The 17,224-nt window shown below is 33.9% G+C and overlaps 2 protein-coding genes across 2 annotated transcripts in view; one reads left to right on the forward strand and one right to left on the reverse strand.

Annotated features, from left to right (window-relative positions):
• LOC123295469 overlaps positions 1 to 17,224 on the forward strand; it is a 99,156-nt gene that overhangs the window by 62,552 nt on the left and 19,380 nt on the right. The gene's annotated exons all lie outside the window — the stretch shown is intronic.
• Positions 49 to 7,680, reverse strand: LOC123295453. The gene is made up of 7 exons (XM_044876819.1): positions 7,216 to 7,680; positions 7,091 to 7,161; positions 6,671 to 6,684; positions 5,952 to 6,530; positions 5,591 to 5,892; positions 4,781 to 5,526; positions 49 to 118 (listed from the first exon to the last, which is right to left on the reverse strand). The coding sequence occupies exons 1-7, from the start codon at positions 7,678 to 7,680 to the stop codon at positions 49 to 51; spliced, it is 2,247 nt and encodes a 748-aa protein (XP_044732754.1).

Genomic DNA, 17,224 nt, shown 5'->3' on the forward strand with positions numbered 1-17,224 from the left:
ACAGGATATTAATCGTTTTGATACGGCTGACTATGCACCCGACAACATCTATGGTATGCCACTACGTAATAAGAAAGTCAAGGGTTTAATGTCCGATGAAAATAATGGTGATGTTATGCTAGAATTTGTCGGATTACGTAGCAAAATGTATGCTATTCGGGTGCAAAATAAAAAAGAGACTAAACGATCCAAGGGTCTCAAGAAGTCAGCTATCCGAAAACTTACTTTTGAGGACTATAAGCGGTGTTTGCTTGAGAACCGTAACTTTTACCATGTTCAGCAAAGCATCCAATCCAAGCGACACCGCTTACATACCATCAAACAGCAGAAAGTGGGCTTATCACCATTTGACCAAAAACGATACATTACTCACAATTCATGTGAAACAAAACCATGGGGCCACTATAGCATTATTTGTTGAGTGTAAGTATTTTATATTTTTTGTTTTTAATATTTAGCTAATTTTTGCTGTTGTTTCAGAAATGTGTCCTGCTGTTGTTGTGATGATCCTCAAAGTGGTTTGGTATTGTGATAGGTGTACAAACAATTGATAGAGTAGTGCGCATGAACAATTGATAGAGTAGTGGTGGGGGGTGTAAAAAAAAAACTGATCGTTAGGTAGAATTATTGTAGAAAACAATTTAGTGTTAGTTTAAACATACAAAATGCAAGACTTTGGTAATCATAATAGTGATAACAACTGTATTGTTAATATGATTAAAGATAATTGTAGTTTAAGTACTTTAAACAATGTGTTAACAAAGTATTTTAAAACATTGGTTAATATGGCAATTAAATGTGGTCGACCGGAAAACTTTAAACTACCTTATTGATAAGGTAGAACAAATGGACTTAGAAGTGAAATTTTCCCCATCATCAGACGATGAAGACAAACAAATTTGGAACTGGATTTTAAAAAATATCCACTCTGGACAAACAGATGGAATTGTAGGACTATCCATTTTTGAACAATCTTACTACAGTGTATTTACATCAAACGAGTTATCCGACTATGTTCAAGTGAAAGAAATGACTGAAAATTATCTTATGAAGGAAGATAATGATGATGACAATGGACACTTTTCAGAATAATAATTATAATGTATTTTCGATAATTTATAAATATATATTTTTTAAATATTATTATAATACAACTCTGTTTTTATACTTTTCAGAATAATAATTATAATGTATTTTCGATAATTTATAAATATATATTTTTTAAATATTATTATAATACAACTCTGTTTTTATATGTTATAGATAAAATTTTACAATAAAAATAATATTTTTACAATGTGATATTTTTTATTTTATTTTTTTTTATAAAACACAAATATGTTCGCAAAAACGGTCCACTATGACAAATTTTTTATTGTTACAAGTATGTTCATAAAAACGGTCCACTATAAAATAAGACTTTTTTGTCAATATATGAACCCTTTATATCTTCGTTGGTGCTATCCTTCAATAAATATACAGGTCTCTTTCTAAACAGGTCTGTTTCTAAACAGGTCTGTTTCTAAACAGGTCTCTTTCTAAACAGGTCTCTTTCTAAACAGGTCTCTTTCTAAACAGGTCTCTTTCTAAACAGGTCTGTTTCTAAACAGGTCTCTTTCTAAACAGGTCTCTTTCTAAACAGGTCTGTTTCTAAACAGGTCTCTTTCTAAACAGGTCTGTATCTAAACAGGTCTCTTTCTAAACAGGTCTCTTTCTAAACAGGTCTGTATCTAAACAGGTCTGTTTCTAAACAGGTCTGTTTCTAAACAGGTCTGTATCTAAACAGGTCAAAACCAGTATTAAACAGTTTTTTTCAACCTAGTATTGAAAACTTATGAAAAAAAAAAAAAATTGATTCCAATAGTGATCGTAATATATTAATTGATAAATTAAGAAGGCTACATTCTACAAACATCGGAAGAGAAATACTATCTATAATCCATTACTTGAGGAAAACAAATATAATTAAATAACAAGTTTATAATAACTTTATCAAAAATTAAAAAGCCGGAGTAAAATTGGTGAAAGCCGGAGTAAAACCGGAGTAAAATCGGCGAAAGTCGGAGCAAAATCGGTGAAAGCCGGAGTAAAACCGGAGTAAAATCGGCGAAAGTCGGAGCAAAATCGGTGAAAACCGGAGTAAAACCGGAGTAAAATCGGCGAAAGTCGAAGTAAAATCGGTGAAAACCGGAGTAAAATCGGCAAAAGTCGGAGTAAAATCGGTGAAAACCGGAGTAAAACCGGAGTAAAATCAGTGAAAGTCGGAGTAAAACCGGAGTAAAATCGGCGAAAGTCGGAGCAAAATCGGAATAAAATCGGCGAAAGTCGGAGTAAAATCGGTGAAAGCCGGAGTAAAATCGGCGAAAGTCGGAGCAAAATCGATGAAAACCGGAGTAAAACCGGAGTAAAATCGGCGAAAGTCGGAGTAAAATCGGTGAAAACCTGTTTAATACTGGTCTGTATCTGTTTAATACTGGGCTGTAGCTGTTTAATACTGGTTTTGACCTGTTTAATACTGGTTTTGACCTGTTTAATACTGGTCTGTATCTGTTTAGATACAGACCTGTTTAGAAAGAGACCTGTTTAGAAACAGACCTGTTTAGAAAGAGACCTGTTTAGAAAGAGACCTGTTTAGAAAGAGACCTGTTTAGAAAGAGACCTGTTTAGAAAGAGACCTGTTTAGAAAGAGACCTGTTTAGAAACAGACCTGTTTAGAAACAGACCTGTTTAGAAAGAGACCTGTATATTTATTGAAGGATAGCACCAACGAAGATATAAAGGGTTCATATATTGACAAAAAAGTCTTATTTTATAGTGGACCGTTTTTATGAACATACTTGTAACAATAAAAAATTTGTCATAGTGGACCGTTTTTGCGAACATATTTGTGTTTTATAAAAAAAAATAAAATAAAAAATATCACATTGTAAAAATATTATTTTTATTGTAAAATTTTATCTATAACATATAAAAACAGAGTTGTATTATAATAATATTTAAAAAATATATATTTATAAATTATCGAAAATACATTATAATTATTATTCTGAAAAGTATAAAAACAGAGTTGTATTATAATAATATTTAAAAAATATATATTTATAAATTATCGAAAATACATTATAATTATTATTCTGAAAAGTGTCCATTGTCATCATCATTATCTTCCTTCATAAGATAATTTTCAGTCATTTCTTTCACTTGAACATAGTCGGATAACTCGTTTGATGTAAATACACTGTAGTAAGATTGTTCAAAAATGGATAGTCCTACAATTCCATCTGTTTGTTCAGAGTGGATATTTTTTAAAATCCAGTTCCAAATTTGTTTGTCTTCATCGTCTGATGATGGGGAAAATTTCACTTCTAAGTCCATTTGTTCTACCTTATCAATAAGGTAGTTTAAAGTTTCCGGTCGACCACATTTAATTGCCATATTAACCAATGTTTTAAAATACTTTGTTAACACATTGTTTAAAGTACTTAAACTACAATTATCTTTAATCATATTAACAATACAGTTGTTATCACTATTATGATTACCAAAGTCTTGCATTTTGTATGTTTAAACTAACACTAAATTGTTTTCTACAATAATTCTACCTAACGATCAGTTTTTTTTTACACCCCCCACCACTACTCTATCAATTGTTCATGCGCACTACTCTATCAATTGTTTGTACACCTATCACAATACCAAACCACTTTGAGGATCATCACAACAACAGCAGGACACATTTCTGAAACAACAGCAAAAATTAGCTAAATATTAAAAACAAAAAATATAAAATACTTACACTCAACAAATAATGCTATAGTGGCCCCATGGTTTTGTTTCACATGAATTGTGAGTAATGTATCGTTTTTGGTCAAATGGTGATAAGCCCACTTTCTGCTGTTTGATGGTATGTAAGCGGTGTCGCTTGGATTGGATGCTTTGCTGAACATGGTAAAAGTTACGGTTCTCAAGCAAACACCGCTTATAGTCCTCAAAAGTAAGTTTTCGGATAGCTGACTTCTTGAGACCCTTGGATCGTTTAGTCTCTTTTTTATTTTGCACCCGAATAGCATACATTTTGCTACGTAATCCGACAAATTCTAGCATAACATCACCATTATTTTCATCGGACATTAAACCCTTGACTTTCTTATTACGTAGTGGCATACCATAGATGTTGTCGGGTGCATAGTCAGCCGTATCAAAACGATTAATATCCTGTTTCATGACCTCATAGACGTCAGTATTTCTCACGCTATAAATTAGACTATCGGTGTCTGTGTATAATAACCTGACATTTGTGGGGTTGTACCGTTGGTACATGTAGTTGTAGTGGAAGTCATACACAAACGTTTTCGATATGTCTAAAATTGTGAAGCCTATGTAGATGGGTTTGTTGAAACGTATCTGTGATTTTTTCATTTCAACAATACTGACGTCATTGTCGAGCACCATCATACTGTGAAAATTGGGGTTGGCAATTAATTTCTTCACACCATGTTTTCCATCCCAATTTTTTCGTATGTACACAACCCGATGTTTCCTCACATTCTCCATGGTTTTACCGAAGATGGCATTAATCATGAGTTTGAATAATGCTTTTTCAAACTCATTTGAGGCGTTCTTGCGCATCTCGGTATTGAAATCAATATATGGTTTCAACCATGCAGATTGATCGAATTGTAACACACGGTGGTATTTTGTTACCTTAACACCGAGTTGTGTATACAGTTTTAAATTCCTGTAGTGCACGACATAGTTGGTCTTATTGTAAAGGGTTGACAGAAGATATTTTTGTTTTGATCCAGGTGGTTTCGTTGTCTCCGGACATGGCGGTAAATCGCTAAAGTTATCATGTAGATGTTGGGGTATTTCAAGGTCTACTTCTAAAATGTACCCGACTGGTGAATCATCTGCAACATCCTCGATGTTTGGTGTGTCGACCCACTTAAAATTTCCTGTTGGTAGGTATCCACACATTGCTGCACCATATAGGTTCACCACATCGTAATACATAAGGTAGACATCTTCTTGAGTTTTATCATACCCCTCTTCCATGTACTTATTGTTTGCCTTAGCATAGCGATTAGAACATTGACTTACACCGCCTCTGATTCCTTTCTCGATAAACAACAAGTCATCAATATCCGTGAACAATTCCAATTTGATATTGGTGTATTTCAACATGGCGCTCCACGTGTAGCCAGGAAGTGTGTAATAGTGACTAGGATCGAGACTATAGCTATGAATACAAGCGTTACGGAAATTTTCAAAAATATCCGCAAGTAGTAACACATCAGTTTTCATATACAGGTCTGAATAATCACCTAGTGTATGTAAATTGAATGTGTTCCATACCTGTATCGCATGGTTATAATCCTCATCCGTTATGTGTTCATCTGTTAACACACTGTAGAACGCCTCCTTTGGTGGTAATTTTGTCTCTTGGAGACGTCCCCAGCTACTCATGTATTCATATGGAAATACACCTTTTCTCGTTAGCAATTGAAATTGTTCATCATTACTGACCTATAAAAAATTAAAAAACAAATTACAACCCTGTATTAAAAATTAATTATATTTTATCATTTACCTCTTTATGTAAAATGGATTTTTTATCATTATCTAAATATGAGGCCAGATTTTCCAACTTGTCTGCGAGAAATCGGAAGGAATCAATGAATCTTAATTGAATGTCCGAGACGTGCTTTGTGAAACTGATGTACTTTTCTTTGTTGATGGGCAACACATCAACTTGACCGTCGATTTCCGTCAGCAGAGCTTCAATAATAAAATGCGAATCGTATCCACTTAAGTTGTGCATCACAACAGGTACCACCCTTGAATCTTGATAATGCAGATTACAAAATTGGTGTGCTGCTCCACGGTAGATACCTAAAATAGATTAATATAAAATTAGATGAAATTAAAAAATAATAAATAAATTACATTACCTGTGCGATGTGAATGGTCGCGAACACGTATGGAATTGGATACGAAATCTTTACCACAAATGTGACACTTCTCTGCTGACATAAAATCCAGTTCTTGTTCGACGGTGAGCGGATACATTGGTTTAACGTGTTTTATTTTTTGCTCTAATGAGTACGCTACTTGTTCCAGTTCATGAACAAACCACTTGACACAATCAGCACCACGGTATGCCTTATAAAACGATTGGTTGGGATCATGGGTACAATGAACATAGTAACCTACACTGTAGGGTACATGTTTTTGAATATTTTTTGTATAAGACCCATGATCCATTTCCATGTCTTCATGATGTTGTGGTACCAATAGTGCCTCAAAGTCAGCGTACACCATATACTCAACACGTTCCTTGCTGTTGAAATCTTTGAACTCAACGAACCGCTCGTCATCAGTTTCAGGCATTCGTACCCGCACCGCTTCTTTTTCACCACAATTTACTGAATGCTGTTGGAGTTTGACTTCTGTAGCAAAATAGTTGAGACATCGATCGCATAAATAAATTTTATTCTTGTATTTTGTTACACCCGATCGAGCCAACTTTGCTAAATTTTTTATCCAGCAAAAGTGGTGACTGTTCCCATTCTCCACAGCCAATAGATGAATTTTCTTCCCCGCAGTGTTCGAACTAACGCGTACAGGGAAAATTTCTAAATCACGTAGAAACGTAACTTTGTAGCCGTACACGTTAATCGATAGCTGCGGGTTCATCTTTTCAAATTTATTAATTTGATCCAGAGACATGGGAAACTTTAATCCATCATATTTTAAATGATATTTATAGTGCGGGTACTTAGTTAAACGATGAGGATGCTTTTCAACCGGGTAAAGTGCTGACATTATCGACCATAGAAAACAATGCTGGTCTTTATTCTGGACATTGATCACAGCTTTTCTACATTTAATTGCAGATGGTAGTTCGCAAAATGTTCCAGCTGTGATCGGAGAGTACTTATTCATGTGGACTCGAATATTTATGATCATGTCAAGAGCCCAACCGCTATCGCGTTCCTGGAATTCTTCCAATTTTTTCAACAAATAGTTTTTGACATGATCAATGTACCACTCCTGCATGTCCGTTGTCAGATACATTTCCTTGGCCGGCGTTATAAAAGTTTTCAAATCCTCCTCTTTGGTGGTGGGCTTAATGAAATTACCCGTGAACATAATATACACCTGAAATAAAATCTCATTAGACTATTTAAATTATAAATCTTAAATTTTACTTACCTTGAGGGGATGATTCACTAGCTCACGCCGAACGTGTCTTCTAAACATTGGAAATGCCCGGTTGAAAAATATATTTGGATCTTTATAATCCAAATTTGTAATCATACCAGTCTTCACCCTGCCCTGGTGGTGGGTTTCAATTGTCTCCCAGATTAGATGTCGATTTTGTTTTTTGGTGACTCCACCACCTTGTTTAACTAAATCTAATCGCAGTCGGTGAAGTTGCCGCTGGTATGATTTACAAAGTCCAATATTAGCTTCAAGACGCAGAGGATTTTCTTTCTTTAACATCAACATCTTTTTGAATAAGCGGATGTTCTGCTTATTAAGTATCATCCATCGCTCAGCTTCCTCCACCGTCTTGATGAGCCTCAACGCTCTCTCCACTTTCTTCATCATATCAGTGCTACCACCTTGAGGTACCGCGTTTAGCGTTTGCATAACATTTTGTTCGTAGGTGTCCATCTTTCAAAAAAATTATATTTAAGTTTCACAATATTATTTAAAAAATTTTACACTTACCGTTATATTTTCAAATACTAAGCAAAATATACGTTACCAAACGTTCAACACTAAAGTTAACTTACAACTGAGTAATATTTGTTTTTTGTATAAAATATATAGACTAAGTTTAGAATAATAAATATATCAAAAACAAAATAATAATAATAATAATAATAATAATAATAATAATAATAATAATAATAATAAAAATAACGTAAAAAATATATGCGGAAAAAACTAACTGAAGCAAAGGTAAATTTCAAAGAGATACTTCAACAGCTACGTACATCACTTTTTATAGCATTATCCCCACCACTAAAAAAGTTGTAATTTGATATTTTTATAATCGTAATTCAAACTAATTATTTTTTCTTGGAATTCAGACAAGTTTAAACATGTTCAAACTTGTTTGAACATGTTTAAACAAGTTTGAACTTGTAGCAGGATGATGATATCATATTTTTCAAGGTCAAATTAACATATTCTTGAGAATAGCTGACACGTGTAAAATTATTTTAAGATCAAAGTCCATTCAAACAAGTTTGAACATGTATTTTTATTATGTAAATTTCAAGTGTCATATTACATTGCTTAATCATAAAAAAATATTAATATCCGGTCACGTGTTTTGACACATGTAAAATTATTTCAAACAAGTTTGAACTTGTTACAAGATGATGATATCATATTTTTCAAGGTCAAATTAACATATTATTGAAAATAGCTGACACGTGTAAAATTATTTTAAGATCAAAGTCCATTCAAACAAGTTTGAACATGTATTTTTATTATGTAAATTTCAAGTGTCATATTACATTGCTAATTCAATAAAAAAAAAAAATATTAACATCCGGTCACGTGTTTTGACACATGTAAAATTATTTCAAACAAGTTTGAACTTGTAACAAGATGATGATATCATATTTTTCAAGGTCAAATTAACATATTATTGAAAATAGCTGACACGTGTAAAATTATTTTAAGATCAAAGTCCATTCAAACAAGTTTGAACATGTATTTTTATTATGTAAATTTCAAGTGTCATATTACATTGCTAATTCAATAAAAAAAAAATATTAACATCCGGTCACGTGTTTTGACACATGTAAAATTATTTCAAACAAGTTTGAACTTGTTACAAGATGATGATATCATATTTTTCAAGGTCAAATTAACATATTCTTGAAAATTGCTGACACGTGTGAAATTATTTTAAGATCAAAGTCCATTCAAACAAGTTTGAACATGTATTTTTATTATGTAAATTTCAAGTGTCATATTACAATGCTGACTCAATAAAAAAAAAATATTAACATCCGGTCACGTATCTTGAATTTTATCATGTATAAAGTGTCAAATTACAATATTTTTCAAGGTCAAATTAACATATTCTTTAAAATTGCTGACTAATGTCAACGTCCCGCCCCCCGTTCACTCTCCGCCACTATTGGTTAAAGCCAATGACGTCATCAATGCTTAGGCAGCCATTATTCTCCTCCACCACACCTCCCGACGCCATCTTGATTTTTACAGCGCTACTATTGGTCAATGACGTCCCCCCTCCAACTTCGCATTCAACCGAGGTTTGCCCTTTTTGGAAAAGTGTACCATCCAACCGGGCTGAAAGTGGGCTCGATTATCTAACGTCCAATTCCCGCCCCCCTTTAACCCCCACTTCCAAAACCACGCCCACCACTTTAAGCCCCACTTCCGCCAAGAAACACACTAACGCTCTGTCAGCCACACCCCACCACACCTCCCAACGCCATCTTGATTTACTATTGGTCAATGACGTCATCTATCCCCTCCAACTTCCGAGGTTTCCAACATTCACCTAGGTTTGCCCTTTTTTGAAAAGTGTACCATCCGGGGTTACTTGAGGTCAAACTGGCCCAGGATCCCTGTGACTCTTCTACTCATATGGTAATAAAATCTTCATTATCTATAAAAATCCATTTTTTAGCCGCATCTTCTGCTTTTTTAGCCTGTGTTTTTGGGGAAGTATTAGTTGAATCAATTATTGCTAGCATAATAATAGCGAACCTAAGTGCAATATCAGGTAAAGGATTATAAAATTTTAAGCGTTCAAAAGGGTTATACTAAGACTAAGAGTTATAAAAGCTGTAGAAGCAGGGATACGAATAAGAAAGGTAAGAAAATTATTTAATGTAAGTCATGATACTATATATAAATGGAAAAAATTAAAGGATAAGCAAGGTACTTTAGAGGCAGCGACTGGTTATCAGAGAGGTCATAGTCATAAGATCAAAGATTCAGAATCTTTTTAAGAATTTTTCAAAGCTAATATGATTAAAACATCAAAGGATTTAGCAAAGCAATGGGGCAATATTTCATCTGTAACTATTTTAAGACAAATCAGAAAGCTTGGTTATAGCTATAAAAAAAACATATTATCATCCGAAAAGAGATATTGAATTAAGAAATGAATTTATTGCGAAGATAAAAACCATTACAAAAGATAAATTAGTATATCTTGATGAATCTGGAATAGAGGATAATGTTTGCAAAGAGTATGGATGGAGTATTATTGGACAAAGATGTTATGGAGCAAAGGTATATCAACATAAATAGAGAATAAGTTTGATATTTGAAGGTAATTGTAATACAGAGGTCTTTAAAACTTATATTAGGGATGTATTAATTACAGAATTACAACCTGGGCAAACCGTCATTATGGATAACATTAATTTTCATAAAAATTCTAAAGTTAAGGAGTTAATCGAATCCGTTGGTTGTAGCATACTGTTTTTACCAACTTACTCGCCTGATTTGAATCCTATAGAGCATTACTGGTTTAAGATAAAAAATGAAATTAGGAAAGTTGTAGGAGATTTTAAAACATTCTATGATGCTGTTTTTAATACTATTAAATTGTCAGTACCTTAATGATTCTTGCTATATTATAGGACAAAGATGTTATGGAGCAAAGGTATATCAACATAAATTGAGAATAAGTGTGGTAGCTGGTCTTTGTAATGGCAATCTTATTGCTCCTATGATATTTGAAGGTAATTGTAATACAGAGGTCTTTAAAACTTATATTAGGGATGTATTAATTACAGAATTACAACCTGGGCAAACCGTCATTATGGATAACATTAATTTTCATAAAAATTCTAAAGTTAAGGAGTTAATCGAATCCGTTGGTTGTAGCATACTGTTTTTACCAACTTACTCGCCTGATTTGAATCCTATAGAGCATTACTGGTTTAAGATAAAAAATGAAATTAGGAAAGTTGAAGGAGATTTTAATAGATTCTATGATGCTGTTTTTAATACTATTAAATTGTCAGTACCTTAATGATTCTTGCTATATCTTAAACTATTTCTGATTTGATGTACAATACATAATTGATGCTCAGTCTTTGGAAAAAATGCTCCTATAGCTTCAGACATACCAGTCAAGTTATCGCTGCAGGCAATTAACATATCTTGCATACCCCTGTTTTTCATCTCAGTAAAATTACTAAGCCAAAATTTAGCACCTTCATTTTCACTGATCCATAATCCTAAAATATCTTTCTGCCCTTGTAAATCAATACCTAATGCAACATATACTGATTTATTGATAATACGTTTATCCTGACGTACTTTTACTATTAAACAATCAAAAAACACTATAGCATATACTGAGTCGAGTGGACGACTCTGCCATAGCTTAACATCCTCAATTATATCAGCAGTAATTTGACTAATTAAGCTCTCACTAATATCAGCTCCATACAATTCTTGCAGTTGAATCTTTATATCTGATAAGCTCATGCCTTTAGCGTATAATGATAGCACTTTGTCATCAAATCCATCAAACCTTCTTTGACGCTTTGCTATTAATGCTGGTTCAAAACTACTATTCCTATCCCTTGGTACTTCAATCTCAACAGCACCATTCTTTGTCATGAGGTTCTTTACATTATAACCATTACGCGAATTCTCAATATCACTCTGACTATATTTGCTATATCCTAAATGATTATTCATCTCTGACTGCAATGCCTTCTCTACAAAACGCTTAGTTAACTGTTTTAATAAACCATCTTCTTTAAATAAAGTTGATATATCTGTATCATTATTGATCAATAAATCTATGGCTTGATTCATTGCTTCATTTTGTTTTTGAGGTCGGGTAGAAACCATAACATTTACTCCATATTTTAAATTAAAATTAGTTTCAATGCTATGGGTACCCCCACACAACCGTGCTTGCGATTTTCCCGCACACGGCTCTTCAATAAAACATTTACTATCAAAACTAGAATTAATACATTGCATGACATATCCTAGGTGTTGGTAGTGGATTCCACTGTAGATAATTTTGATACTGTTCAACATTCATACTCTTTTTCTGACTGCGACGATTTATCCACTTGAATACCATCCAAAAGATCGACTTATAAAACTTAGAGAGACAGCGATAATTACCACTCACTCCAAAATAATTATAATGTCCTGTTAATTTAGATTTAAGTACTGACCACCATGCTTTAAGACACATCTTATTACGTATCTTCTTTAACCACTCTTTAGTTTCCTTAAGCTTTTGACAAAGATTCTCTTTACTAGTCTTATGACCCATAACGAAATACCCTTGTCTACTCTGGCCGCAATAATGCGTAAACCCAAGAAAGGTAAAAGTTTCTACTTTTTCTTTGCTTCCCTGAGCCTGTTTCCAGACTTGTCCTCCAAATTTAAGAACTCTAGTTTTATCTTCTGATACCTGTAGACTAAACTTTTCTAACCTTATATGTAGCAGTTCTAGAAAATTCTTTGCATCTTTTTTACTTTCGCAACATACTACAAAGTCATCACAGTAGCGTATTTGCTCCATGTGTCCTTTTCCTCGTGGTTTCATTTCTTTCTTAAACCATAAGTCTTGTACATAATGAAGATAGATATTTGCAAGTAATGGACTAATCACTCCTCCTTGAGGAGTGCCTACCTCCGTTACTAACTGCTTTCCATCCTCAACTACTCCAGCTTTTAAGAATTTTCTTACTAACCACAATAAATTACGATCAACAATTTTCTCCTCTAAGCAACGTTGTAGCCAATAGTGATTAACATTATCAAAGAACCCTTTAATATCTACTTCTACAATATAATTAATCGGCTTAGTCATCACCGCTTTGTCTAATGCTCTTAATGCATCGTGACAGCTTAACTTAGGTCTAAATCCATAAGATACCTCCAAAAACTCGGCTTCATAAATCTGTTCTAAGATTTTCTTTAGCATAATTTGAACTAACTTATCTTCAACTGATGGTATACCAAGACCACGCTTCTCATTCTTACCAGGTTTTGGGATATATACACTCTTTACTGGTTTAGGACGATATTGCTTCAACTTCATCGATTCCACTAATTGACTAAGCCTATCTTCTAGATTAATACCGTATGATTCAACTGTCTCACCATCAACCCCACAAGCTTTATTAGCTTTTAGTTCTTGATAGCATTCTGCAAGATTAGCCTCATTCACATGATGTATTAATGATGTGAATTTTAGCCTTTTATCTTGCTTCGCTCTTTTAGCTATTTGATTGAGTTTAACCTGCATCATTATAATAACCTCAGCGTGATATCTTGAATGGTACTCAACAAAGCTTTCCATTGCTGACCGCTTCCCCATGTACATAGCTTTCCTATGCTCCGAGTACTATCAGTCAGTCCGACTTCTTCTGTATCATTTGTCAGTTCTTGCCTATTTTGACTTGACCCGACATACTCTTGCAAGAACACAGAAGATCTCCCATGTTTACGTAAACTCCATCTCATACCATGCCACGGACTTCGACCCCGATAGAGTGAGTGGTGACTTACCATTGCATCACCCTTCATGCTGCCTTCCGCACTATGAAAAACGTCGACCGCTATAATGTTGTCTATTTCGGGGCTCAACACCTTCACTTGCGTTGTAGCCTGATATGTCGCTTCTATTGGCTTCATTACATTTTTAACCGCCTGTAATGCAATAGTTGCCTCTATGCTGTTGGTTAGACTTTGCATAGATCGGATTCTCACCGACTGATTTTTACGCACTTCCCTTGGCGCACTCATATTAATTTCTCCTTAAGTTATAATGTTCTTTATATAACATTTGAGAAATTTACACACTTATTTGCACAGAGCCAACAAAATTACCAAGCAATTGGCTCAAAATTTTGTCTTGATTTCTCAGTCCATTATAGTGGTCCCTTTTTTACGTAATTTAGTGGTCCCTTTTTATTTGACAATGACACTAATATTCCACCTCATATAAAAATCTGTGAATTTGTACAAAAAGCGAAAGTCAGATCTTCAAAGAAGATGCAAGAGGAATTTCCAATATTAAAACAAAAATACTTGGATAGACATTTGTGGGCACGGGGTTACTTTAGTGCTACTAACCATAATTCTGGATTAGCTAATTTTGAGATATAGCAGGTTTATTAGGTTTCATACAGTATGCAATTAGGGCGGATAAGATATGTACGAAGGCATTCCAAATTGATTTATGTCTTGTATGTTCGATCTCGAAAGAACCCTTCAGCAGACTAAATACTGTTGCGATAATTGAGCGTTTGCGTAATAATATTTTTTCAAATAATGGCATAAGTTTATTCTTCATTTTCTTCTTTATGCCAGTTACTAACTTGAGTCCTTTACTGTATAGATCATCAAAAAGCTCTTGTTTGATATAACCCTTATCGCCAAACAATAATCCCGTGATATGTTTGGTGATTGTCGAAACCGGTGCTCTATCATCTACATTACCAGGCGTTAGTTTTAGACCTTGAATCTGACCTTTTTCGTTAATAAGCAAATGTAATTTTAGACCAAAAAACCAACTTTTTGTTGTTTTACCCAAAGCAGCAATACCAGCAAATACTTTATTACGAGAGATTCTTTTTGGATGACAAACTTCTAAAGATGTGGCGTCAATATAAGAAACTCCCGTAGATTTAGCTTTCTGCGTATACCATTCAAGTAATAAAACTAAATAACTCAAAACTCTTGGTTTTAGAGCTATAAAACGAGTATATGAAGGAAGAGTTACAAAGTCTGATTTATATAATTGTAGATAGGACATATAAAAATATTTAAAGTTTTTACAAGGTGATTGATAGTATAAAAGCACTATTGTTAACAGCTCAGAATAGCTTATTTTAGGCTTTCTTGTAGGATTTTTATTAATTAATGGTAAAAATGATTTATTAATCCATTGCTCGCTAATTTTACAAAAATCATCGACAAAACAAAATAATGCAGTAATATCTTTCTTTATGGGGATACTCTTGTTTTTTTTTGCTAAAAATTATATAGAGTATCTTCTATCCCTTGTAAATACTTACTTCCAAACCTGGAGTAATCCAGAATTCAGGTTCAAAGAAGATGCAAGAGGAATTTCCAATATTAAAACAAAAATACTTGGGTAGACATTTGTGGGCACGAGGTTACTTTAGTGCTACTAGTGTTAATGTGACTGATGATATAATTAATGAATATATTAATAAGCATACTGATGCACATGAATCAGACATGATTTCTAACATAAGACTCGAATAAGCTTTAGCTTGATATGCGACTTCTAGTCGCTATAATCAAACTTTTATCTCTCAGATGAAAGTGGTTGATTTTTAAATAAGCATAATTTTTTTTCTGTACTATCCCATCATTTTTTAAAGTTTTAGCAACTCTTATCAATTCCGGATTATCTAACTTTTGAAAAATTAACTCATTTTTATGCATATTATAATTCTAATAAATGAAGAGTAAAAAGCATTGTTGGATAATTCTTATCTCATTCCCGCTTAAGGCTTGCTTGCGTGGATCGAGAGTCGTCATTGCAAGCGACTGCAAGGAGCGTGGCAATCTAGAAAAAATAATAAAAAATGTTATAAATTAGCATTTTATAGCTGGATTGCTTCGTCAATTACTTCGTAATTTCCTCGCAATGACGGGTAAATCGATCTACGCAAGCAAGCCATAAGCAGGAATGACATACAAGGCATTTTCCAAGTTATCACTGATTACGCAAGTCGATCAAGCAATAAGGTTTAAATATATCTCATCAATTAACTCTTTTGTAGAAAATAATTCTATGTTTAATGCAGCAAATATCTGTACTAAGGCGGTAGATAAATCGTTGATCATTTCATCGGTATGTACGGGAGTTGGGATAATTCGGAGGCGTTCAGTTCCTCTTGGAACAGTCGGAAAATTGATATGTTGAACATAAATACCATACTCATTAAGCAACATGTTAGAAGCTTTGGCAGCCTTGATAGGATCACCAATAATTATCGGCACTATATGGCTTTCATTTTTTAAATAAGGAATATTAAAGCGGTCAAAAGAGCTTTTAAGATTGACTTGCTGGTATGTTTTTCGTTCTTGATTAGATTCTTTTAAATGTCTAATACTATGCGTTGCCGCGGTAGAAATTACCGGCGGCAATGAGGTAGTAAAAATAAAACCGGAAGCAGTTAATCTGATAGCATCAATTAGGCTATGGTTTGCGGTGATATAACCACCGATAGTACCGTATGCTTTGGCAAGCGTTCCTTGGATAATGTCGATTTCATCGCTACAATCAAGAAGCTCAGCAATACCAGCACCGGTTTTGCCATATACACCTACTGTGTGGACTTCATCAATAAAGGTTAAAGCATTATATTTTTTAGCTAAATTGATTATATCTTTAACAGGAGAAAAGAAGCCGTCCATGGAATAAGCCGACTCAAAAACGATTATTTTAGGTCCATTAACATCAAATGATTGGAGCAGCTCTTCTAAATGCTTAACGTCTAAATGTCTGTATATGTGCTTTTCGGCTTTAGAACCGGTAATGCCGGCAATGATCGAGGCGTGATTTAGCTCATCGGAAAAAAAGACAAGATCAGGCATAATTTTAGCAAGTGTTGCAAGGGTTATGTCATTTGCCACAAAGCCGGAAGTAAAGACTAAGGAGGCTTCTTTGTTATGCAAGCTTGCCAGCTCTTGCTCAAGCTCAAGAATAGCTACATTATTACCGCCGATATTTCTTGTTCCGCCTGAACCAACGCCATATTTTAGCAATGCATCTATGGAAGCTTGCACTACTTTTGTATGCTTGCTCATACCCAAATAGTCATTGATACACCACATGACTATTTGTTTATCATCGCACATAGCGAAAGGAAAATTATCGGCTTGCCTTTTTAAGGCTTTAAACTCCCGATATCTTCCTTCATTTTTAATTTTATCTATATGATTGCTAAATATAGTATCGTAATAAGACATTAAACCTATTATTTTGTTTGAAAAATTTTTATGTATCCCGTCATTGCGAGCGACTAAAGACTTTGTTGCATAGATCCCGAATCGTCATTGCGAGCAGCCGTAGGCTGCGTGGCAATCCACAAAAGTAATAAAAAAATTCTGTAAATCAGAATTTTTTACTGGATTGCTTCGTCAAAACTTACAGTTTTTCCTCGCAATGACGTTAACCTATTCACAACCATTCTAC

This window comes from Chrysoperla carnea, chromosome 1, assembly GCF_905475395.1.
Source record: "Chrysoperla carnea chromosome 1, inChrCarn1.1, whole genome shotgun sequence".
Classification (NCBI taxonomy): domain Eukaryota; kingdom Metazoa; phylum Arthropoda; class Insecta; order Neuroptera; family Chrysopidae; genus Chrysoperla; species Chrysoperla carnea.

Coding starts and splice junctions, on each gene's coding strand:
- LOC123295453 (XM_044876819.1), bottom strand. CDS start 7,680: ATGGACACCTACGAACAAAATGTTATGCAAACGCTAAACGCGGTACCT. Junction 7,162..7,215: donor TAGTGAATCATCCCCTCAAG/GTAAGTAAAATT, acceptor ATTTTATTTCAG/GTGTATATTATGTTCACGGG. Junction 5,893..5,951: donor CGACCATTCACATCGCACAG/GTAATGTAATTT, acceptor AATCTATTTTAG/GTATCTACCGTGGAGCAGCA.